Genomic DNA, 26808 nt, shown 5'->3' with positions numbered 1-26808 from the left:
TTCTTACAGATAATACAACACATTTCACCACAGCTAAAAACACACTCACGCGCACTTTCTATTGTGGGTTACTCCAGAGGGAGAGAATCGATTGTTTCTGCGTTCAGAAAACTCAGCTGTGCTGCCCTGCTGTACTCCCTGATGGCCCGAGCCCGTCTTTCTGTGCTTTCAGCAGACTTGTTATTCTCTCCAGCTGTCTTGAACAGCAAAGCATAAAGAAGCAGAAGCTGTGCAACAATCTACCTGGAGCCTTCACTGTTTGTATGTTACAGAAGTATCCTTCAATGAATTTGTGTTTATGGCCGCATTGACTTTTAGAGAATCCCATGTTGGCCATTAAACACTTCACACTCTCACTGATTTAATATGTCTATGAACAATGCCTACCTTTTGTTCTTAATTTGTTGTCTAACATTTTTTTTTTATTTCCACTATAATATCAATGTCAATAATTGTATAATATCAATTCCACATTTTAAACAATCTGAAAAAAGTATTAAATTATATTAATGCAATCATTTATGCATTATTATGATTATGTAAATAATCACACTGTCTCCTATAATTTGCACAGACAAGTAATTTAATGTTTAAACATTTTAAAATATTGAATGATAATTTACCAAATTGCAATTCATTGTTTTTTAACATTTTAAATTGATTCTTGATCAAAACAAGCAATTCACGATTCAAAAATCCATGTTTCAAGATCAATGAATATGCATTTGTAATCAATTCATTGAGAAAACAAGTGAATGAATTGTATTTTGCTAAAAATCACATATGTTCAAATGCACATTAACTGTGGCACAATCCACCTTTTCAAGCTGATTTGGATGCAGTATCTCCTAAAGGCCCTAAATTAATTTAATTTTGTTTTTGTATCTGATGATTAGTGCGGGTCCCACACTCTCTCTCTCTCACTGCATTTACTCTAAAAACACAGAACTGCAGTATTTGCAGTAAATCAGGCTTTAAGTCCTCTCACTGAGCAGCGGATGATTCCATGTGAATAAAATCCAACAACTGTTTACTCATAACTCTTTTGTGTCAGAGCTGGATTTGTTTAAAAGACTCACCAAGCCCATCGGACTCAAACAGACAGGTGTCGTCCACGCCCACCTCTCGACACCATGACAGGAAGTTGGCCGTGTTGTCCCTGGCGAAAAAAGAACCGGACGCAGCACTGGCTCGGCAGGGAATCCTGCGGCTGGGGATCGACTGAAAGAGAGAATTTGCCTGTGTTACTCAGTGCCATGGTAGACAGACATTTGCATTTAAAATGTCTCTGAAGAGAAGGGTAGCGAAGTCTAAACACGCCAAACAAACTAAAGCCAGAAACATTAAGAGACAGTTCACTCAAGAATGTAAATTCTGTCATCTGTTCATGAGGATTAATGTGCTTTTTGATGTGTGGTTGTGTGTACTTTCAGAGAATGGGCATAACTGATGACTGAATATTAAAAATCTTACGAATTTGGAATGACATGAGGGTGAGTAAATCTTGATACAGTTTCTGGGTTAACTAACCAATTAATGCAAGTATGCAAATGCAGCTTGGTCTGCGCACATACTTGCAATGGCAAACACATTCGGCAATGCAATGATACATGAAGTTAATCTTGCATTGCTAGAAGCCACCAAATGCAAATGTCAAGCACTTGTGTAAACAAAGGGGTTATAGTGGTGCCGTGACCCGGATGGGATTGAGGTTTAGGGACATGAGTGTAACGGAGAAACTGACGCAAGAGGCTAACACGCAAACATAATTTGATTCTGGCCTAACTCTTCTAACCTTTCCAACATATAGTTAACTACCTTGCTATCCAGAGTCAGCCACTTTCTAAGCTATAATAATTAAAATGTAATCTGTTATAAACCATTAATATGTGCTTTATACGTGCTATTAAACAAGCAATACGCTAGTAATATGCATGCTAATAAGCAATAGTGAGAACTGTTCCCTAAACTATTCCTTCAAAATGCTGTCCAGGCAGCTCACTAAGTCTTGATTTGTATTAATGCACAGTAAACCAGAGAATCTGATCACATGTGAAGACAAAACCACAAGGTTGAGGGGGTAAAGGGGACTTTTGGTTAAAACTGGCCAAATAAATCAGGACAGAATGTTACTGGCCATGGATTTGGGGGTTTTAGAGAAGTTTTAGAAATCCCCTTCCCCATCTCTCCCCCTCCATTTCCTTTCTCACTCAGTTTTCCCTACAACTCAGTACAGTTTTCCTTTCCCACCAGTTTCTCTTCATGCTTTAGCTGGAAGACGTCACCCACTAACATTAAAGAAGTACGTGATCTCTTGTTTTCTGTCAGTCTCTCTCTTACTCTCCGTCTAACTCCTTCCCCCAGCGGGGGTCCGGATCGCTTTCCAAGCTTTCATTATTGCATATGTTTTCACAAACACAGTCCCCCTATCTCGTATAAATAATCAATAAGGAGCATTACACTGATAGATAAATGCATGCATTAGGAGCTGGTGGTGGTCAAATAACACATATGAATCTCAGTGGGAGATTCACTCATTGTATATTTTCATATAAGACACTGGGGAAGGTTAGATGAGGTCCAGCTGGAAGAACGTAGTAGTCCCTAGATATGTGCTCCATTTTTGGAAATTTAGACTTAAGCTAATGCAAAAATTAAATATATATATATATATATATATATATATATATATATATATATATATATATATATATATATATATATATATATATATATATATATACAGCCATCGCGACAGTAATCCATACGACTCCAGGGGATGAATAAATGTCTGCTAAAGCAAAGCAATAACCTTTTTACTATAAACCATCACTTCTTGCCAACTTGTGTACTCATGTTCAGGAGAAAGCTGAGTTTATGTTAAGGGCATTGTGAACTATGCTTATTTGACTGAAGTCAGAAGAGTGAATAATGACAGAATTGTATTTCTTTTTTTTTCTTTTTTTGTGGACTATCCCTTTAAAACCCCCACATACAAACCCTCCGTCTTCCTCTCAGAGGTTAGTAGATGTGTTTGATTGTGTCTCTTTAGCCTCTGGACTGTGTGATCAATGAACAGCTCTTTTTCGATCCCTGAGGACTAACAAGCTCAGATATTCCTCACATCTGTGCTGCTTTCACACATATACGTACAGCGATCAGCCAAGCCGTGATTCTCCTGCCATCACGATGTTGTTGGTCGTTAGCAGGCATTAACAGTAATAATAGTATGTTGTATTTATATAGTGCCTTTCAAACACCCAGAGACACTTTACATACGGTAAATAATAGATAGTATACAACATAAACTAAACAGCAGACAGGGAATAAATAATATGCAATATACAAGATAAGTTACAAAAGCGTAGAACAGAAAATTAGGGCAAGAAATTATTTAAGAAATACTGTAAATAGGTTAATTTTGAGAGGTGGAGTGAAGAGATAACACAGATATATTGTGGTAGTTTATTTCAGAGCTTGGCAGTGGAAATGGATACTCACTAAAGATGAGAGTCCACCCTGTCAATGATATACAGCTCTATATACAGACCCATAATTTTAAGGGATTTACAGACATCATTAGAAATAGTAATGGTGAGGTTTCGCTTTAGCTAAAGATGTTAATGATTCACAATATTGTATTTTTGAATGGATCTGTGAAGGAACTATACAATTGTAATGTATCGACTGAAATGAAACAGTCTTGAAATTCAATCTCTTTCCAATGAGACTAACTGGTTGTTTCCCAGAAGTAAACTCTGTGACAGGAACCCTGGAATAGCATGAAACATGCCATGACATAAAACAACCTCCTCAGTCGAGTATGTCAGCCAACAAATGTAGCCATTTTACGCACAGTACAGCCAGTGGTGTAATGTAACGAAGTCAAATACTTTGTTACACTACTTAAGTATTTTTGGGAGTATCTGTACTTTACTTACGTTTTTAAGTTTAGACTTCCTAATTAAAATGTATACTTTTACTCCGATACATTTCCCCCAAGTACATTTGTTACTTACTACAAAATAGTCAGAAGAACCCAGACTGCAGGAAATTAGGTTTGATGAATCAGTGGTCTGGCATCATGACTTTGCTCATGAGCAAAAAAAAATGAGGCTGGGGTTTGCGAAATACAGCATTGTCTGGGATAATATGGTAAGTGTTATTGTAATGATTTGACATTATCACCAAATTATTGATTTATTAGTCTATTAAAACTCAATATTCCAGGCATTCTAAATTGTACAGTAGATAGCAAAAATGCTTATGTATGCTTTTTATATTTATATAATTTAATGTAGGCCTAGTTAACTTTAAGACATAATATTGCTTGTTTTTGCTCCATTTTGCTAACTAATGGACGATTTTTACTTACTGAATAAATGAGTCAGTGATTAATTTATTAAAACAGTCAAATGCTTTGTTTCTGAATGAATCAGTCGTTTGAATGAATCGGTTGAATCCCGATGACTCACTCATTAAAGGTGCCACAGAATGCAAAAATCACTTTTATAAGGTGTTTAAATACAGTTTTGTGGATGCAGTGTGTGAAAACAACGGCCTATAATGGTAAAAATCCACCCAGTCATTGTTTTATAATCCCAATAAATCATAAACAGTCTCTCCACACAAGCAGTTCCAGACTATGATGTTATTAGTCGGTGAAAGTCACACCCATTTGTAACGCTCTCTGACCTATTAGCATATACACAGCCCCGAGTGAGAAACTGCGGTCCATCATTACTGTTTTCTTGCTGTAGCTTCTGAAGGTACAAATGTTAGCGCCGAAGAGCCATAAAAGTGCCGTTTGTTGGGATGCATCAACGAACATAGGAGTAAAGTGTTTTAACTCATACCCTAAAAGTGACTCATACCCTAAAAGTATTTTGATATTTTTCTTATGTTGGAATGAAAGACACTTGTCACGCTTCGCTTGGGGAAGGAACCAGGAAATAGAGGAGAATGTAGAATATTTAATTAAATGCACACGGAGATACAAACAGATTACTGATATATGACAGATGGGACACAAAATGGAATCAAATTAACTAAATTTGGAGATACAGGAGAATAATGAAAGTAGAATATTTAATTAAATGCACATGGAGATACAAACAGATTAATGACGTATGACAGCGGACAGTGCTTCTTATTCTTACCCAAAAATACAAAATGGAAGAGATAAGGGAGTTAAAACTGAACATAATCTTGCTACTCAAGCTGTGTATGAACATACAAAGAAGCAAATATATATGTATATATATATATATAAACATATATACATATATGCTTCTTTTCCATTTTGCATTTACTTGTACTTTTACTTTCAGTACTTAAGTGCATTTGAGATTTAAAAAATACTTTTCATACTAAAGTACAATAAATATCACAAACATTAAGACTATTCTAAATGGTGACTTCAACTTCTACCGAAGTCATTTTCTGGTAAGATATCTGTACTTTTACTTGAGTATGACTATCAGGTACTTTATACAACACTTAGTACAGCAGACATGCTAACACACACAGATGCACAGTTTGAAACAGTATAGTATTACAGGGTGGCCTGCAGCATTTGTGCAATGTAAAGTGTAAAGTGGCATTTTTACGTGGAATTATAATTAAAAGTCATTCAATGAACATGCAATGTTCATACTACAAGTCCAAATATATATGGCCACATTCAAAGAAGAATATGCACAGCATGAAGTATGGTGACACTGACTCATCTTACCCCACTAACCAATTTGTAAGCAATATTAAGTGCATACATGTCATGATTACTTTGATATGCCAGTCCTGAAAACTACAGGCCATGAATTCTACTGTGTAATTCCTTCAGGGACTCTATTAGAATGGGAGCGAGTCATAACTAACAGAAAGACCCATTCTGAGTATCTGTAATAGGTGGTTCTTGGCCAAGACAAGCAGAAATATTTTCTTAATTTACCATCGAAAAAATCTCCTGATCTTAATGGTTTTCCCATCTGGAGGAGTTTTTGAACACTTAACAAGTCACAGCTTTCATTAGACTGCTCTGTTAAAATGAAATGGCTCAGTGATTTTCCAAAGTTCATCATCCCACAATGCCGAGGTTTGGCAGGGAATGGCAAGCGGCCCTGACTTCAGACAAAGGTCTTTGTGTGAGAGAGAAATGCTTTCAATACCAGCACCTGAAACCAATACACTGCAGTATTCTGTAATCTTAGTTTGAAAACACGCACAGGTTTTGGCAGCCATGCTGAATGAATTCATGTTACTGCTGTGGAAATACATGCAATGTGCTGAATGCAGAAAATAATGAAAGAGTGCAAATGTGCTAATGTTCCGTTCACATGAGATCACCCTACAGGCGTCTAGGAATATCTGTCAATCGCAACTGAGTATATATGGCTAATTTAGTCACAATACTACCATATACATTAACAAATAGAATATATCATTATGATTAGCATATCTAGTCAAGTCAAGTCAGCTTTATTCATGTAGCACTCAATACAATACAAACTGTGTCAAAGCAGCTTTACAGTGTTAAACAGGAAACACAGTGTGTCGATAATGTAGGAGGACAATAGTAAGCAGTCCGTTTTTCAGTTAAAGTCAGTTCATTGTTGATTCGGTGATGTCATCATTCAGCTCATTATCTGTGCAATCAAGCCAACAATATTGCCAGAAATGGAGTGTTCCCAACTAAGCAAGCCAAAGGCGACCGTAGCAGGGAACCAAAACTTCATCGTCTATAGTGCCATTCATAAAATACGATCACTTGAGTAACTTCTGAAAAGGGAGCTAGAGCAAAAAAATTAGCAGTTTGAGAAAACTGTCACTGTCACTTTGCTCTTCCTGTTCCTGCCTTGCCCTGCTGTGTTGTGCCTTGTGCCTGGCTTGCCTGTCGATTTTTCTCTTCGGGGTATTTTGTGTTTGCTTTTGTTTTTACTATTAGTATAAGCCCATCATCCTGCAATTGAGTCCTCGCTTCATCCCTCATTGGAACCATGCCAGAACGTACTAGCAAATTGAAGACTCAACAGAGAACAAGCACACTCCATCTTTCAGCCTCCACTATCTGCATCCCGCTCTTCCAGTACATGCTTAAGGTAGCAGCACTGAGTTCCCTCAGCCAATGGGGGACTGACTTGAGGGAATTCGCAATGGAGCTCAGGAGTGCTGTGGAGGGGCTGGACTACAATGATGTGGCTCTCAAAAGACCTGTTCAGCTATGCCCTTAATGAGCCCATCAGCAGTTGGAGGATGAGTGACATGGAGATTCTGTCCTTTGAGGCAATTGTGGAGCACCTAGCCCAGTGGAAGACAGTCAGTCCTGGAGCAAGATGTGCCTTCACATGTGGTGTCCCTCCACAGGATGGCTGCCACTCCAGAGTCTCGTACCATCATGGCCGACAATCCAGAGTCTTGTACTGTCATGGCCGACACTCCAGAGTCTTGTACTGTCATGGCCGACAATCCAGAGTCTTGTACTGTCATGGCCGACACTCCAGAGTCTTGTACTGTCATGGCCGACACTCCAGAGTCTTGTACTGTCATGGCCGACACTCCAGAGTCTTGTACTGTCATGGCCGACAATCCAGAGTCTTGTACTGTCATGGCCGACACTCCAGAGTCTTGTACTGTCATGGCCGACACTCCAGAGTCTTGTACTGTCATGGCCGACACTCCAGAGTCTTGTACTGTCATGGCCGACACTCCAGAGTCTTGTACTGTCATGGCCGACACTCCAGAGTCTTGTACTGTCATGGCCGACACTCCAGAGTCTTGTACTGTCATGGCCGACACTCCAGAGTCTTGTACTGTCATGGCCGACACTCCAGAGTCGGTTCCCTTCATGGCAGCCACTCCAGAGTCTTATTCCAACATGGCCACCAATTCAGAGCCTCATCACAAAATGGCTTCCAGCCGAGAGTCTCCAGCCATCATGGCCGGCACACCAGGGTTTTCAGCCAGGATACCATGTGGGGAAGTCATGGCCTAATGGTTGGAGAGTCGTACTCGCAATCGAAAGGTTGTAAGTCCGAGTCTCGGGCCGGCAGGAATTGTAGGTTGGGGGAGTGCATGTACATTGCTCTCTCCACCTTCAATACCACGACTGAGGTGCCCTTGAGCAAGGCACCGTAACCCCAACTGCTCCCCAGGCGCCGCAGCATAAATGGCATCCCACTAGTCCGGGTGTGTGTTCACAGTGTGTGTGTGTGTTCACTGATGTGTGTGTGCACTTTGGATGGGTAAAAGCAGAGCACGAATTCCGAGTATGGGTCACCATACTTGGTTGTATGTCACGTCATGTCACGTCACCATGAAAGTTTTTCTGGGTATTATGAACGAGCCGCATGAAGGTATTAAGATGTGCTCAAGGCATTTGAGACTAGTTTCCAGTTTGGTGAACCCACCTCTAATGTCAGTGCGAGCAGCTGGCATCACTGTGGGGGTCTCAAGTCCAGTGGTCCTGGAACAGAGACTCCGGGTGTCCCTAATCCAAAGATCCAAGAGGACCTGACTCCTTTGGTCCTGACTTCGGTGGTCCTAGTGGTTCCTGAGTTAACTGCTCCAGAAAAACCTTCCACAGAACAGCCCACCCTCACTGCTGCTGCCATGAAAGTGATCACTGAGCCACCCACTCTCCTTGTCTCAGGAAGGGAGGCCGATACAGAGCCGCCTGATTTCACTGCTGCTGCCACTGTCAAGAACGCTGTCTTCGCCTTTCACCTCATAGCTGTTCTCCAGGCATGGGCCACTTCAAAATTCACTTCAGCCTCCCTTGGAGGCTGCCTCAGAGCTCTCTCCAGAGCAAGCTCCAATCCAGAAGCTATCAGAGTCCACTCAAGAACGCACCCCAGTCGGGGAGCCTTCTGAGTCCACTCTAGAATCCACTCCAGTTCACAAGTCTGCTCCAGAGCCTAGTCTAACCCATGAATATGCTCAGCCATGGTGGGCTTCAGCTATGCATGCTCCACCCTGGAGGGCTTCAGCACTGCATGTTCTGCTACATGGGCCAGGCCCAACGTCCCTCCCCTGGTCTACCTCCATTCCACCTCCCTCTACCTCTAATATTTTGAATTCATTTTATTATACACGATTTGGATAATTTATGCACTTAGCAGACACTTTTATCCAAAGCGACTTACAGTGCATTCAGGCTAACATTTTTTACCTAACGTGTTCCCTGTGAATCGAACCCAGAGATTTATTTAATTTAATTTATTCATTTATTGTTTATTTTAAGCAACGGCAATGGTTTTATGGGTTTAGTTTTAGTATAACTCACATTTTAGAGCTTTTGATTTATTTATTTTTATTAGAATTGGTTAATAAAAAGATATACAATTGCAGTTTTTTTATAAGATTTGGACACATTTTTATGCCTTATTCTTTGTTAAATACCATATATAATCATATATAATAAATATATGATATATAATAAATAATTTTCAAGATAAGATATAGATATAGATCATATTAATAATAATAATAATAATAATAATAAATAATAATAAAATGAATGAATGAATGAATGAATGAATATATTTATAAATTAATAGCCACAACATACTGTTTACTCTGTGTGGTGGTAGAAATATGTTGGGTAAATTACACAATTCACCAGTAGGGATCTCATATGTGTAAGTCATGGCACAATGAAGAATCATGAATCTAGTCTATTACAGTCTTTACACTCTCAAAAAAAAAAAAAAAAAAAATTACATAGTACAAATAGTATAAATAACAGTAAATTCGTACCTTTCCTGGTGAATTCGCATCTGAGTCGTTTTGCCTGAACTTCTCCTGCAGAGTCTCAGCCAGCTGACACAACAGGAAACCGTTATCTAACCTGTCCATGAAGCTCTCTGCTGTGATTTCTTCACCTGATGGAAAAGATGACAGAAAGAGATGAATATCCCACAAAAGACTTTGGCTTGATTGTGCTTCCTTGTACTTAGCTTACTTGTATAACTCTGATAGGTGCATTACTGAATTGCAGTGTAATGAACTTTTCAGCATCTGGGAATTAATTGTATTCTGAAATCAGGATTATGCAAATTTAGAATTTACGAATGAGCTCCCTCTGAATTCATAACGTTCATTCAATATCAATATTCATGAACATTATTTTATCACTAAATTGAGTGAAATACAATACTAAGTGAAATAGAAATAAAAAAGAAGACAATTTTAACTAATAAAGAGAAAAAATATATATTTTTTAAATCTATATATAACTAATTTCTGATTCTAGAAATAATCCATATAATATTATAACATAGGATTCATATTAAAACATTACATTTCCAAATTAATATTATCAAAAACTATGCTTATGGAATATGCCGTTTTATAGAATAAGTATATTTAATTAAATCTAAATTCTTAATATAAAAAAAAAAAATCTAATTAAAACCAAATTCAATTCATATTTAGAGATCATAGAAGACATTGTCAAATCACACTCTTAATGATGCACAACCCTGGGTCAAATCCAGACATTTGTTGCAGCTATGATTCACAGATAAACACAGACAAGTGCTTTGGAAGGAAGCAGCGGATTTATTTCACAGTATTCAGTATTCCAGATAAAACACACACACACACACACACACAGAGAGAGACACAGACTCAGTTCTACACAGATCAACATGTGGCGGCTGACTTCCAGGCGATCATTCCTTCTACATGATGTCACTGTGAAACAGGAGGCAGTGGCAAGGGGGTTGGGGATCTGTCGAAAGAGCATATTTTCTCATCCACTATGCTTTTTTTTTTTCTCATAAAGAGGGGGCGTCAGTGGTCGAGGGGGTTCAGATATTTTAATGAGTTCCAAATGTGGTAATTGAGCCCAGTGGAGAGCTTGTGAAATTCTTTCTGAACATATTTCTTCACAAACAACTTCTTACCCTCGCTCCCTCTTCAAAGAACCAAAATCTACACCACCTATCCCATACTCTGAATCTAGAAATTTACATATTGGTGTGAACACATTACTTTGAGCTTACTCAGAGAGGTCCTGTGTAGATTAAAGTGGTCATGATTTATTTTATTTTTTTAATGATTCTTGAGGTTCACCTTTTTTTTTTTTTTTGCACAAAAATATATTCACAAAAATAATTATTTTTAAATCTCATTCTGACCCTCTGTCCAAAATAATCAATTTTAAGGCTCGTTAAAGGTTTGTCAGTAAACTGATTATGTTTAAACTTTACAGTAAACATTTAATTTTGACATAAATAACGCATCATCATATTGCCCATGAGTAAGTGTTTTGAAAACATTATCTATATAAAATTGCAATTTCTCTGACACAATACAAAATTAAAGTTGTTCCATTTGCTCCGGACACATTTTGAAGTCTACACAGAGACACAAACATGCCGTTTAAACCAGACATGACTTCTACTACTGTTGTCAGAAGTAGCTTAAGTGTTTGGAGAAATTGAACTGTATACTGTATATAGTGCAGACAGTCTCATTGATTATAATGGGTTCTGTTTGCATTTGGCACAGCATGACGCAATGCTCATGACTTATCAGCCGAGTGATTGCCAGTGGTGTGTTGATGTGAAACTATTCATCTGTCTTGTTCCAGAGGCACTCATATGCAAATATACTTGCATGCGTGACATCACAAAACCCTCAATATGAGTTCATTATTAGAGATGTTATAGTTATGATGTGGTTATATACACTACTCAAAAGTGTGCAATCAGTAAGATTTTTAATGTTTTTAAATACGTTTCTTATGCCGACCATTCCATTTATTTCAAGCGTTATAAAAATAAAGGGTAAACTGACTTCATTTATTTGATAAAAAGTACAGTAATATTTCTGTGAAATATTATTGCAATTTAAAAGTAAGGTTTTCTATTTTAAAGGTCCCCTTCTTCATGATCCCATGTTTTAAACTTTAGTTAGTGTGTAATGTTGTTGTTAGAGTATAAATAATATCTGTAAAATGCTAAAGCTCAAAGTTCAATGCCAAGCGAGATATTTGATTTAACAGAATTCGCCTACAAAAAAACGACCTGTTTGGACTACAGCCCTCTAGTTCCTGCAGTTATGACGTCACTAAAACAGTTTTTTGACTAACCTCCGCCCACATGAATTCACAAAAAGGGGGCGTGGTCTTGTTGCGCTCCGACGGAGAAGAAGGAAGAGCTGTTTGTGTTTGTCACCATGTCGTTGAAACACAGTTATTTTCATCTCTGAGTCCAATCATCTTTGTTTGGGCTTCACAGGGACACGGTTCTTGGAGATTAATGGTTAATAGTTATGTTTAACTCATGTAAAACTATGTGCAGCACATTTTGCTGAGGACAGCTTCCTCAGTCTCAATCAGTTTAATGCTGGATTCGCACAAAGATTATTCTTAAAGGATGGAGCAGTTCCCTCTTTGTCTGGAGAAGGTGTTGTTTATGGACCACAACCGGTAAGTGTATTTTATTATTTAAGTTGTTGCATTTAACAGTTTCTGTAATTTATTAATGAAAAATACTGCGTTTTTTTAACACGCGGAACATAAATACATGTTATATTGCACACTGTAAACACAATCAAAGCTTCAAAAAAGCGCGTAAAACAGGACCTTTAATATACTTTAAAATATAATTTTATTCCAGTGATGCACAGCTGAATTTTCGTCAGCCATTACTCCGGTCTTCGGGGTTACAAATGGACCTTCAGAAATCATTCTAATATACTTATATAATACTGTAACAATGCTGACAGTTTTTAAAATAGTGTTTTGTTTTATATTGCTTTGTTTTTTGGAACCTGTGACTCGTTTTTTAGGATTCTTTGATTAATAAAAAGCTAAAAAGAACAGCATTTATTCAAAATAGAGATATTTGTTTCAGCAAGGATGCAGTAAATTCCTAAAAAAATAATAGTAAAGACTCATATTGTTAGAAAAAAAAAAATCTTTTGAATAATGACTGAATGGTAAAAAAGATATGTGAAACAGTCAAGAAAAATATTATTTATCATGGAGGTGCTTGGGCGCCCCTGAAAAACTGAACAATGATGTGTGTTTTCATGGTCAGTGAATGATCCTGAAAGCTTATTAACACATAGGGCATTACTAAGAGTTTTCAGAGCTGTTCTATATTCATCATGACCATCTAAGTTATGCTTCTGGCTATTTCTTTTCTATCTTGTCAAGAGTCATTCAAGTACTATCTACTAAGAAATAGATTTTCTAAAGTGTTTGTTAAGATTACATTTCAATAACCTCACCAATAAAATCAGTCAAAAATTGTTCCATTAATCATGTTTCTTTAGCTTCAAACACCACTAATTAATAACAAGTTTAGCAATAATTAATCAGAACACAAATAAGCACAAATAACTATAATAGAAAGCCTCAAAATGTCAGTGTTTCATGTATACAAGTGGCTTCTGGTAAGACCAGCAAATTATCAAATTGTGTTCCTGTAACACAGATCAGTTTCAGAGATCTGAGCAGCTATTTGTCTAAAAACAACAACACTGAGACAGGCATAAGCCACTAAAGAGTGTGGACGATCTGGATAGGGAACTAGTGGTTGGTGTGTGGTTGAATATGAAGCCCCTATGTGGCCCACTGCGGCTCCTGGCTTCCTTTTGCTCCAGGCAGACCAAAGACAAAGCCCTGGTTTCAGCTGGCTGTTCATGGCTTGAGAGCTGCCAAAAATTCCACAGACATCCCCCTCCATCCGCACACACACAGAACCAAAGCCAGGGCCACGACACACTACCATTCTTCTCTCTTTATAATGTGTCTCCAGATTCAAATGGTGAGTGGCATTCAGAATCTGATTAATGCTGTGAAATTTTGGAAAAGAAAACATGGACACATGCACTCTTGCCTGTGCATGCACATAAATTGATTACATTCATCAAAGAAAAAAAACACACCATCAAATGACTCAAAATCAAAACAATAAAGAAATGTAGGACATATTAAAGGGGGGGTGAAATGCTCGTTTTCACTCAAAACTATCCTGTTAATCTTGAGTACCTATAGAGTAGTACTGCATCCTTCATAACTCCAAAAAGTCTTTAGTTTTATTATATTCATAAGAGAAAGATAGTCTGTACCGATTTTTCCCGGAAAAACACGAGCGCCTAGAGGCGTGACGTGTGGGCGGAGCTAAAGAATCACGAGCGCGAGTAGGCTTTTGCGTTGAGAGCGTGTGGAAGCTGTGACACAGATCCAGAGGCTGAAATTTAACAAGAGCAGCATCAGCAAACGATGTCTCTATGTGGTATGTACTGAAACTGTATATATTTGCTTAGCGGTTTGGGAAAATGACTAAGTTCCACTTTATGTCGTCTTTTCTTTTTTTTTTCTTTTTTTTTTTAAGCTGTACATGTGGAAAGTGCATTTTGATGACAACATCGCATGTTGTTTACTTGATGTGCTTACGCGCCGATAGCTAAGTTAACAACACAGAGATATTTGAAGCAGTTTTACTCACCGCCTGCGGTTCCAACACACGATCGTAACCCTTTTTCGTTGGGACTGCATTATCCTTAAGAAATAAACAATGTGCAAATCCAGCGTCAAACTGGGCCTTGTTTGTTAAACAAGCATCTTAGAAATGCAGGGAACAAACACAAACACCGTTGATGCTCTGTAAAAATAAACTCCATCCACTGGTCCCTTAATGCTGTGTGTTTTTATTTATTTTTTTTGGTAATCTGTGCAGGGTTGTCTTGCCCTGGCAACCAAAAACACACTCCTTTTGTGACATTTGGCGACGCTCTCGCTCTGATCAGTGAAGTCTGTTGTGCTCTCAGTGCTGTGCTATACGGGAGCGCGCGCTCTTCCGGCAGAAGTGCCTCAGGACCCATATAAGGAAATTCCGCTCCATCTAACGTCACACAGACCCATACTCGAAAAAAACTTTCCGAAACTTGTGACAAACTGTAAGGAGTATTTTTGGAACAGAAATACTCCTTCAAACATACAACTTAATTTTTGAAACTTTGTCCATGTTTAGCATGGGAATCCAACTTTTTAACAGTGTAAAAAACTCAGTATGCATGAAATAGCATTTCACCCCCCCTTTAAAGACTGCACATTTTTAAGTACTTAAACTTATCAGTATCGGCTAATAATACACAAAGGAATGTTAATATACAAATGATGGACAGAGCAAAGCTGGACGTACCCTAAGCAACCTATGCAAATAATGAAACATGGATTTACACATTTCCTTTCCACCATGAACAGAATACACCAGCAGAATGAAGAAGACCTTAGGACATAGCCTTGTTGCACACCTCATGTATGAGCAAATCATATGAAAATTTACTCAAGAAAATCCTCAGAGTTCATTATTTTTTAAGTTTTTACTCAAATCTAGAGCCTTTGCGGTTGCAAATCGCAACCGGCACACTGTAAATAGAAAATGAAGTTCATATGTTATTGTACTTATGTTACTGTACTTTAAGGACCTGTATCTTGCTATTAAAGTTACTTTTGTTAACTTAACCTATCAAGTTGCTTCAGTCAAATAAATAATAATTTTTATGTGAATAAAACCAGTTAACTTATATATTACCATTAAGTGAATTATTTTAAGTTACCTAACAAGCATTGTTTTGCATGCAGTATTAAATATTTAAATATCTGTTCTTTTTTTATCTTACTTTCTCTGTTTCACTATTTGAGTTTCATGAAACAGCTCAGCACACACTAGTAATTTTTTTCTTTTTTGAGCATAAGTATGGTATTATTACCAACCTACAACAAACTTTATGGTATTTGCATTAGCCATATAGAGTGGGGGAACAATGACGTCAGAATCCGGAAGTGTAATTTGCCTCAGGTTCCTATGAGATTTTACTATCAGGTTTTATAATGTTTTTATTTTTTATTTTTTTATTAATTAGTCAAATAAATCCTGTGGTAAACATAACTTGACGGTACTTATGTGTTTTGTTCTACAATGTAAATTGCACACTTCCATACCCAAAACACAAATTTTGAAGCAGTTATGTTCATTTTTGAAAAAGTATGTTTTTAATAAGTAACTAGAAAAGAACATTTGGGCTGTATGAGTGTATGCAGTTTACATTGTCGAACAAAATGTACAAGTTCGGGAGGGAGTTCAGATTCCTGACAGCCTGGTGGATGAAGCTGTCCTTCAGTCTGCTGTCTACTGAAGGACAGCTTCATCCACCAGGCTGTCAGGAATCTGAACTCCCTCCCGAACTTGTACATTTTGTGGAAGAAGCTGTGTGATGGGTGGGTGGGATCACCTGTGATGCAGAGGGCTTTGCGAGTGAGATGGGTTTCACAAATGTAATGGAGGGAGGAGAGAGAGACACCAATGATCTTCTCAGCTGCTCGCACTATGCGTTGCAGTCTTTCAGCAGGACGCGTTGCAGGCGCCATACCTGGCACAGTGATGCAGCTCGACAGGAGGCTCTCGATGGTGCCTCTGTAGAAGGTGTACATGATGGGGGGTGGGGCTCTGGCTCTCCTCAGTTTGCGGAGGAACAAGACACGCTGTTGTGGTTTCAGTCCAGGAGAGGTCCTCTGTCCTTCATCTTCTCCACGCTCAGAGAAAGATTGTTGTCACCGCACCACTCGGCCAGGCAGCTAACCTCGCTCCTGTAGTTTGTCTCATCTTTGTTGCTAATGAGACCCACCATAGTCGAGTCATCCGCAAACTCAATGAAGAGGTTGGAGTTGTGTGACGGTGTGCAGTCTTGGGTCAGCAGAGTGAAGAAGAGGGGGCTCAGCACACATCCTTGGGGGACCCCAGTGTTCAGTGTGATGGTGCTGGATGTGTTGCTGCCGACCCATACTGCCTAAGGGCTTCCAGTCAGAAAGTCCAACAGCCAGTTGCACAGCGAAGTGTTGTGCCCCAGCTGGACCAGTTTGTAAATGAGCTGTTGAGGGATGAATGTGTTGAATGCTGAACTGAAGTCTATGAATAGAATTCTGACATATGAGTCCTTTTTGTCCAGATGTGTGAGTGCTGAGTGGACAGCAGTGGCAATGGCATCATCGGTCGACCGGTTGAACTGATATGCAAACTGAAAGGGGTCCAGGGAGGGTGCGAGGGCAGACTTGATGTGGTGCATGAGTAGCCGTTCAAAGCACTTCATGAGAATGGGGGTAAATGGAACTGGAATGATGGTGGTAGTTTTGAAACATGTGGGAACAACAGCCTGACTCAGTGAGATGTTGAAAATGTCAGTGAAGACATCAGTGAGTTCTGCTGCACAGTCTCTCAGTACACGCCCAGGGATGTTGTCAGGACCCGGAGCTTTGCGTGCATTGGTCCTGTTGAAGGATGCCCTGACGCAGTCTGGGGTCAGCGTCATCACCTGGCCGCCGGGAGGAGGTGGAGTCTTCTGTGCAGTGGTGATGTTTTGTTGCTCAAAGCGAGCGAAAAAGGTGTTCAGCTCATTTAGCAGAGAAATGTTGTTGTCACAGGTCCGTGGTGGGGGCTTTTACTCTGTAATGGTCTGTATTACCTGCCACAGGTTCCTAGTGTCTCGGCTGTCGCTGAATTGATGGGCTATCCTCTTGGAGTGTTGTCTCTTTGCCTCTCTGATGCCACGGGACAGGTTGGCCATAGCTGGTCTCAGGCCCACCTCATCTCCAGCTATGAAGGCAGCATTCCGCATCTTCAGGAGTCTGTAGACCTCCCCTGTCATCCACGGCCTCTGATTGGCCCAGACAGTGATGGTTTTTGTTACCGTTACATCATGAATACACTTATTGATGTAGGCAGTAACAGTCTCTGAGTACTCCTGGAGGTCAGCGGTGTTATTGAATGTGGCAACCTGCTTAAACATGTCACAGTCAGTTGTGATGAAGCAGTCTTGAAGAGCCTCTGATGATCTTTCTGGCCACATTTTAATCTGTTTGTGAACTGGTTTGGCGACTTTAATGAGCGGTCTGTATGCAGGCATTAGCATGACAGTGATGTGATCTGAGGCTCCGAGGTGAGGGAGGGGGAGGGCATTTGTAAGGTCCTCTCTGTGTGGTGTAAACAAAGTCCAAAATGTTATTACCTCGTGTAGAAAAGTTAATGTGTTGGTGTATTTTTGGAAACACGCTCTTTAAGTCAGCATTGTTGAAATCCCCAGCTATGATGAGAAAAGCATCGGGTTTTGCTGTCTGCTGCTCACTGATGTTCTGGTACAGTTCATCAAGTGCGTCGTTCCTCTTTCTGATGATGTTGATCGGGGGAATGTAAACCGAAATTAGCAGTATAGCAGTATATTCCCCCGGCAGATAGAACGGCCAGCACTTAATTATCATAAACTCCACCAGGGGTGAGCAGTGTTTGCTGATCACAACAGTATAGCAGCACCACGCATCATTGATGTAAACACAAAGCCCGCTGCACTGGTTTTTCCTCCGGTGACGAGAGCTCTGTCCGCTCGATAGCACGTCAGCTGGTCGAGCTGAATATCGCCATCTGGAACGCTGTTGCTGAGCCATGTTTCCATGAACACAAAAACACAACAGTCTCTTACAGTCCTCTGAGTTGAGCGTTGTAATCGAATGTAATCCAGTTTATTGTCCAACGAGCATACGTTAGCCAGTACAATGGTGGGGATAGATGGCTTGTGTGGGTTAGCCATTAGCCTAGCCAGGATACCTCCGCACTTACCCCTCTTCTGCTTCCTCTCACACCGCTTGTGGCGCCTCCGCTGTGGGCGAGATGCAGTAGTGGGGGTCGGTGATGGTGAAGGCCTCCGCAGCAGACCGAGATCCCGCAGCTGTTTCACGTGTGTGGAGTTTAACTGTAAAAATGCGGTTCTGCCGACAGAGCAGAAACTCGCGACTGTATGCACGCTTACAGACAGGTAGATGCGATGACAACGTACAAAAACACTGCGACTCACAAGACCAAAAACACAAAAACACCGTTCTGTCAGGACAGAGAGAAGCCGCTGCGTGTGGATGTACTGCGATCTTGGTCATCAAAATATTAGAACACAAACAAAGATTTTTAACTAAAACGCAGTCTTATAATGGAGGTGAATGAGAATCACAGCTAAAACATACAATAATAAATAAAAAACATACACAAACAAAACGTAATTAAACCCTGCGGCTAATTACAATACATTGATGAGTAAAAACACAAAACGTTCGGTCTGTGCAAGAAAATGAAAAGTATTTATATAGTTTTTTACCTCTGATTTTCATCGCAATGTCAGAACTTCTGAACTCTCCTGAGCGCGTCCTCTTTTCCTCAAGCGTCTGACATGTCTTCTTCTACTTGCTTTACAGTGGAATGCAGACTTATACAGTATGCGCATTTGAGAGATAGGTGGCAGTAATGCACTTATAATTCTACTATCCACCGTAAAGCAAGAAAACGCCTCATGCTCCTGCTTGAGAACATACTCAGGAGAGTTCAAACAGTTCTTACACTGTGGTAAAAATCTGAGGTAAAAAAAAAATATAAAAATACTGTTTAGTTTCTATCACAGACCAATCGATTTGTGTCTTTACACATCAATGTATCATCACAAGGTTTACTTTGGTTTTGTTTCTGTATGTTGTGTCTGTTTTTTTGTTTTTTTTTTGGTTTTGTTTTTTAATTGTATATTTTTTAGCGGTGATTCCCATTCACCTCCATTATAAAACTGACAGATTGCAACGGTTTGTGTTAAAAAAAAAAACGTTTGTGTACTACTGAAGAAACAAAGTCACCTATATCTTGGATGCCCTGGGGGTGAGCAGATAAACTTCACATTTTTGGGTGAACTATCCCTTTAACAAAGAATCACTGTTGTGAATGATACAGGAATTGCTAAGGCACCGAAGCAGGAACAGCGTGACTTACCCAGCATGCTAGAGAGCCAGAGCGCCAGGTCTTCCTTCATGGGCAGCAGACTGGCCTCGTGTCTACTGGCCAGCCACTGACTGTACAGCTGCAGATCTGTGAGGCCCGGACCAGCCGGCTGCTGCTTTCCGCTCGGAGGACTGAACATGCTTCAGAAAACAGAAAACGAGAGAGGAACATCTACATCAGTGCAATTCAAAAACATTAATTTAATCATTTGGCTTTGACCAAAACCCTCAAATGAATTATTTCACTTTCCCACATAGCACAGATGTCATCTGATCATTCAAGCCCTTTCTGTTGTTTCACAGTAGACTCTTATCCTCTACACTGATCTTCTCATCACAGCCCAGCTCTAGGCTCTTCTCTGTCCTGTGATATGATACTCACTAGGCCTTTTTTTTTTTTAAGAGAGAACAGACACACACTGTGTGGCTTCTCTCCAGTCCTGACCTAGTGCGATTATTTTCTGACCTAAAGGCTCTTTACACAAATGAACATGCTCTTCCCAGTGAAACATCAGAATTAGATGCAATTCCACAATTAGATCATTCAGATTACATTTTCTGAAGAAAATGTGTTTTAGAAAGTGTGAGTGAGAGTATACAGTATATACACATACAGACAGTATATATCAAACCTCAATATTCACCTTGAAAGACCCTCTTTCCACAAAGACCAAACTTCTCAAAGCCAGCACCAATGAAAGAACTGAGAACACCAATGCTAGAATGTAAAGGAGAAAAAAAATGGTTTCATGATCATACATTCCTAAAGATTAAGGTGCTTCACGATGCCATAGAAGAACCTTTTTGTCTTAATGGTTCCATTAAGAACCTTAACATCATTTCGGTTTCACAAAAGGTTCTTTGTAGCAAAACAATTACTATAAAAAGGTAAGAGAGAAATGGTTTGTGGAACCAAAAATGGTTAAGCGATGCCATATGCTGTGAATTACCTTTTTTAAGCACCTCTATGTTAAAACCAGGGCAGTTGGAGCACCAAGATGAACTTCAGCATCTGCCCTGGCTAGACATATCACCAAATCAGAAAAACTTGTTCTTGTTTGTCTGAAGCAGCTATATTTCTCTGTAACAACCTGATGATATTTGCTTCCTGATGAATGTTTCAGTGATCTACTAAACTCTGACGAAGGCAGTGCAAGAATTCTCATGTAATTCTAGTGAATCCTGCTGATCAGACGAGTTGATCTGGTTCTTCTGAATGTATAACTTCTTACACATCATTGCGGTTTGATGTTTTGTTCTAGAGTTAGGACGTGTTAAATGTGATGGCAGTGGTTTGGTGTATTACTAATGCAGAAATCCAGTGATAATATGTGATGCCAGCCAGCATTGCGAGGGATTTCCCCTTACTCATAAATCATGTGAGGAACTAGAGAGAGGTTATGAGTTCTGAGAAGTGTAAAGATCTTCAGCGACACAGAACAGGACCTCTTCCTAAGCTTTACTCTCCTGTGTCCCACTGAGCAACCTGGGAATGAGGACTCGGGTCCAACAATCCTCACTTTGTTTTGGTGGGCTCTGAATGGCTGGCAGGCGAAGGCCAACTGAAAGTCAATCTGTATATTTTCCTTGTTCCACAAAATAGTACGCCAGAGTTCACTTTACCCTGCTAGACGTCTATCAGATAAAGGCAAATCTCCTCTTTCTTTTTCTTTCTGAAAGAGCTCCTGTGCTGGAAAAGGTGGAGAGAAAAAGAAACCAGAGAAATGTAAAAGAGCTGTTACTGACGCTCTAAACAATAAAAATAGGACATTCTGTCCCATATGGACAAAGACAAGGTGCACAGCAGTCCACTAGTCATCTCAGAGCGGTCTGTCTGCTCTTAATATTTCCCAGACTGATTCAGTTCAGGAGATGAAACCAGAGAACCTGAGACTGACCCGATTAGTGGTGCCTTGATTATATTTCTCAGAAAAAAAATTAAATTGTATGAAAGTTGTTTCTGGGCTGGTATCCCATAGAAAAGGTACTAGTATGCACAATTTAAGTACTAGTATCTGTGCTTTAGATAATAATATGTACAGTAGCCTACCTTTAAGTTATTAATATGCAAACTTTAGGTATACTGTAAATAAGATACAAAGATGTACCTTTTTCATATAGTCTAGATCTGTAAATTTTTCCCAATACATAAAAAATGCAGTTCATAAAAACATTCATCTGATTACAAAGTTCGTAATTCCTGACTGTTAATTCATAACATTTTTATTTTACTTTTTTACTTAAAAATGTTGGTAATAAAACCATTTTATCACAACAAAGAAAAAAATCCTCATTACAAGAACAGAATTCTTTTTGCGGTTTGGCATTATCATTTTTCTAACAAAAAAATAAAAAAATAATAATTATATATATATATATATATATATATATATATATATATATATATATATATATATATATACACATTTATATAACATATAATTTATATATTTTTATTTTTGTGTCAAATAAATGAATAATATTTTTTTGTCTTTTTACGGTTAAGAATGGTACAATTTCTCCTTTAAAACATGATGCTTAATCATTCATAATTAATTATAAAAATAAAAATATTTACTCGTAAAAAATATTTTTTTAAATATATAATAACAATCATAATTAAAATTATTAGATGCAGAGGATAAGCAGTTTGAATAATAAATGGGTTACAAATATTGATTTATTTTTATTAAAGTCATATCTGTTTGCTCCTCTAACGTTTGCTGCCACGTGACATCTACACATCTTCATGAACACCGGCAGGAAACTGATGCTCGGCAAACACAAACCCACAGAGTTCAGGACATTTACAATGCATTCAACACATCAACACACATATTGGGCACATATGGTTGAGATCAAAGGTCAGTGTACAGTGTGACACAGTCGAACCTTTAGCTGGGTCTATTATATAAAGCAACATCATGTTCTTTCACGGTCAATATTTTTCTAGCAAACATTTGCGACAGTGGAGTGATATAAAGGCAATGGGTGTTTCCATATGTTGTGTGTATTTCCCATCCATCATCCGTAAACCATGAACGTTGACAGAAATGATAACTGATAATACATGAGCTTGCATATCTGATTCTGATGCAGTTATTTGATCCTCAATGCTGTGTCATGTTCAACACGCAAGCACAGAGCACACACTGTAATCTGTCTTTAAAGGACTGTGAAGGGTAAATCACACAAACACACACAGGGCTTCATAAATGTCAATGCAGTCATCATCTACATCTTCATACAAAATATATCACATTATCTAAAGAAAACATGAAGTGTGTCATTTTGTCATGTTCAATTCAAAGTAAGCAAGTATAGGTCATTATAATCAGTAATTATGCTCGTGTGTAATGAGTTTTATTGTTCTTGTCTTGTTCTGACCGGGACATGCATCACAGTATGTTAAGGGGTGTAACATTTCCGTCACATGCTTGAGACATTCGGCCAACACACAGGACAGCTGGCCAATCAGAGCACACCTCGCTTTACGGAACGATGAGCTTTGTAAAAATCAAGGCCTTTCAGAAAGGTGGGACAAAGAGGAGTAATAATGTACATTATCTGGAAAATAATGTGTTTATGAACACATATGTATACACCAAATACACAAAATAATGTTATTTTTAGCAACATCATATGACCCCTTTAACTATGTTTAACACACTTTAACTGTTAGTTTTAAATGCACATTAGCCCATTTTCCTGAGGAAGCTCATAATGAGAGAAAAACTCAAATACCTTTTGGCAAAAAAAAAAAAAAAAAAAAAACTGAGGAGGAAAACTTTTATTTTCTGTTTCAAGTGCATGCTTGACATTTTATGACTGTAGTAGTATTTCAAAGCTGCCGGTGCCTTCATGAGCTATCTTTTACGCTTAAAGAGTAACCACAAAAACAGACTGCATTGTACAGATGAATCTAAAATATAAAATGCATTTTCCCAAAATGTCTGCTGCAAAAATAAGTATTTTGCCACCTTGAAAGAACATTTTTAAGTCATTATGTTTTTATTTTGTTTTATTACATTTATCAAGGGGAATATATATATATATATATATATATATATATATATATATATATATATATATATATATATAAATGTATATATATATATATATATATATATATATATATATATATATATATATATATATATATATATACAAATTAAATATATATATATAATTTAATTTGTATATATATATATATATATATATATATATATACACACAAATTAAATTATATACACACACACCTATCTTTATTAAGATTTATCTATCTATCTATCTATCTATCTATCTATCTATCTATCTATCTATCCGAAGAAAAACATTGTCTTTCCAACAAAGTAAACACTTACCCTCCACAATGCACTGCCTGTAGTTTCTTCAACAGTAGACGGTCGTTTCCACTGAATTCATGCTCTTCTCGCGCACAGGGTCCTCAGACTGTTGTTCACCGTGACACTGAGCCTCAAAGATCCGACTGTCATTGCGGATCTCAGTTCAAAGCGCGCTCCTGCGAGAGACACATTGCGCGATCTCACCGCCTCCTGAGAGACGCGACGCGACGCGCCTTTATCTGCGCGACTGTGAACCACACGGAGCTGCACGAGACCAGACGATTAAAACGAGCCTCATATAGAGAAAGGATTTTTAACTGACCAGAAAAAAACAAATAATTAAAGTTTAATAAAAAATTAATTCAATAAAAACAACAGAAAAAGTATATATATATATATATATATATATATATATATATATATATATATATATATATATATATATATATATATATATGCAAAACGAGCTCTAGCTATACTTTGATCATAATAGCTTATTCCAACGCAAGTTGAAACCACTGATCTATATATAGATCAGTGGTTGAAACTCATTATTGAGTCTCATTTTTTTTAAATGTTTATAGTGAAACCTTTATTTTACTTTCAATCTCTACAATGACTTTTTTCTTTGGTTTTATTGCCCTAAAAATGTATTACTCTTTTTTTTGCTTTTTTTGCGCATATATATATATATATATATATATATATATATATATATATATATATATATATATATATATATACGCAACATTGTCTTTCCAAAAAAAGTATATATATATATATATATATATATATATATATATATATATATATATACACACACACACACTTTTATTTTGAAATACTGCCACAGAAGTTCAGTACCGCGAAAAAAAGTGACGTCATACACGCTCTCAGCCAATAGTGAGTCGAGAACGAGGCAAGCTGATCGAGTCCGAAGTTGGTTCCGTGCGCATGTTAATTTGTTTATGTTTATTTAAAGACCGTGAAAAGGGCGTTTCATGGAGGCTGTGCTGAGACACCTGACCAACATACTGGAGTTACTGGCCGTGTCTCAGACGGACCGCGTGAGTGAATGGGACCGTCACACCGCGCTCCGGGCGTTTCAGTGGGCTGAGTACTGCGAGCAGCTGCACTCCCGCTTCCAGTCCAACCCCGCGGTCCGCTCCGCGCTCGAGGCCGCTCTGAGCGACACCAACCGCCGCCTGCGGGAAACTCTGCCCTCGTGCTCTCCGGTAATGTTCTCTGAACTGGCTCAGTGTCAGCACATGCTGCTCGTTCATTTACTCAGAAACCCTTCCGCGCCGAACTCCGTTATCCCAATGCTTTTTCCAGATCCCAAAACTGCTGCACAGGAATCCCAGTTTGATCAAAACAGCCTCATTACGTGTAAATCAGCTTTTAATCTGCTGTGCAGCACATCGGACGGGACTAGTAGTGCTGGGTTACAGGCTGAAGCAGTGGTCAGAGGCACACTGCTCGGGGACCTCTTGAACTCTTTACTGAGTCGCTCTGGGAATGACGAGTATGCGAGAACACTGCTGGATTCCATGCTTCATGACAGCGCGGGAAAACCGGAAAGCCTTTATGACGTCATAGCAGCTGCGCTTCTTTCTCCTGATGACGAAACGAGCTGCGTCACTCGGCGCTGTGTCCTCGCCTGGCTGCGAGAGCGCGAGGGGGGTTTGAGTGAAGTGTGCAGGTCTCTGTCCCCGGGGATCTGTGCCGTGCTCTCCCGACAGTCTCCCGAGTTTAAACAGGAATATTGGGGTGTTCTGAAACAGTGGGCGTCCTGCTTGGAGTTTGACGTCTTGGAGAGTCTATGGGTGCCGACATCAGACGAGCCTGTCACCTTTATGAAACTGACTGATCGATTCAAAGATTTATTAAATTCGGGGCCACCGTTAAAAGAGGAGACGGAAGCTGAACTCAAAACACTCAAACGGGAAGCTGGAGACTTTCATGTAAAAGGCCTCTGTATATGGACTGATATAATCATTCAGCTAAAGCTGTAAAGACATCAGAATGAACGTTAATTCAAATCTATTAGTTACTTCATGTGATGTTAATTTGACTGATGAAAATATAATGTGTTTGAGGATAGAAGTTTTATAATTATAGCGTTTTGTCGATTTAATATTTTGTAATAATTTTAAGTTTTATTATTAATCTAGTTGTTGTTGTTTTTATTATAAGAGCCATTAAAATATAAATTTTATTTCAACATATATTTTTCTTCATAATTTAAATTTCTGAATCTGATTTTGAAGAGGAGAACCCCCTGTGGCTCAGTCTCCCGGCAGACAGGGGGCGCACGCGCTCTTTACACCGTCAGCCCGGGCCTTTATTTGAGGCGGACCTCTGGTGTTTTATTACAGCTGAATAATTAATAAAGCTCTTAACAGAGTTACTGATGTTTCTGTGTCTCATGGGGAACTGTTTCATTAGAGTAAGAAAAAAAAAAAAATCAGGTAATTTAAAGTTAATATGTGTGTGTGTGCGTGTAAACTATTCTGGTTTATATAAAACAAAATCTATTTCTAAAATGTTCTTTGTAGCAAAAAATCATAGCTATTTACTGGTCAAAAACACTTAAACTTAAAAACATATATAAACAGCAGTTATCCAATACAGTAGGATTAT

General features: G+C 38.6%; 2 protein-coding genes across 3 annotated transcripts in view; one reads left to right on the top strand and one right to left on the bottom strand.

Moving 5' to 3' along the window:
* The window catches only part of LOC113067199 (growth arrest-specific protein 2), a 35075-nt gene extending 10601 nt beyond the window's left edge, over positions 1 to 24474 (bottom strand). The window contains exons 1-5 of one of the 2 annotated variants that reach the window (XM_026239505.1): positions 24184 to 24472; positions 20464 to 20537; positions 19812 to 19960; positions 9754 to 9878; positions 1080 to 1221 (exon numbers count right to left, since the gene is read on the bottom strand). In XM_026239505.1, coding sequence (XP_026095290.1) covers positions 1080 to 1221; positions 9754 to 9878; positions 19812 to 19959 — 415 coding nt within the window. In that variant the 5' untranslated portion in view covers position 19960; positions 20464 to 20537; positions 24184 to 24472. Of the gene's footprint in view, positions 1 to 1079; positions 1222 to 9753; positions 9879 to 19811; positions 19961 to 20463; positions 20538 to 24183 lie in introns of both variants that reach the window. The other variant, XM_026239506.1, reaches the window with a different exon arrangement.
* Positions 24475 to 25030: 556 nt separating this feature from the next.
* On the top strand, positions 25031 to 26572 carry fancf (FA complementation group F). Its single transcript, XM_026239504.1, has one exon. It carries the CDS (start codon positions 25167 to 25169, stop codon positions 26178 to 26180), a length of 1014 nt encoding a protein of 337 aa, XP_026095289.1. The 5' UTR covers positions 25031 to 25166; the 3' UTR covers positions 26181 to 26572.
* Positions 26573 to 26808: the final 236 nt, after the last annotated feature.

The sequence above is a fragment of the Carassius auratus genome, chromosome 50 (genome assembly GCF_003368295.1).
Source record: "Carassius auratus strain Wakin chromosome 50, ASM336829v1, whole genome shotgun sequence".
Taxonomy (NCBI): domain Eukaryota; kingdom Metazoa; phylum Chordata; class Actinopteri; order Cypriniformes; family Cyprinidae; genus Carassius; species Carassius auratus.
This window is presented reverse-complemented; position numbering and strand designations above follow the sequence as displayed.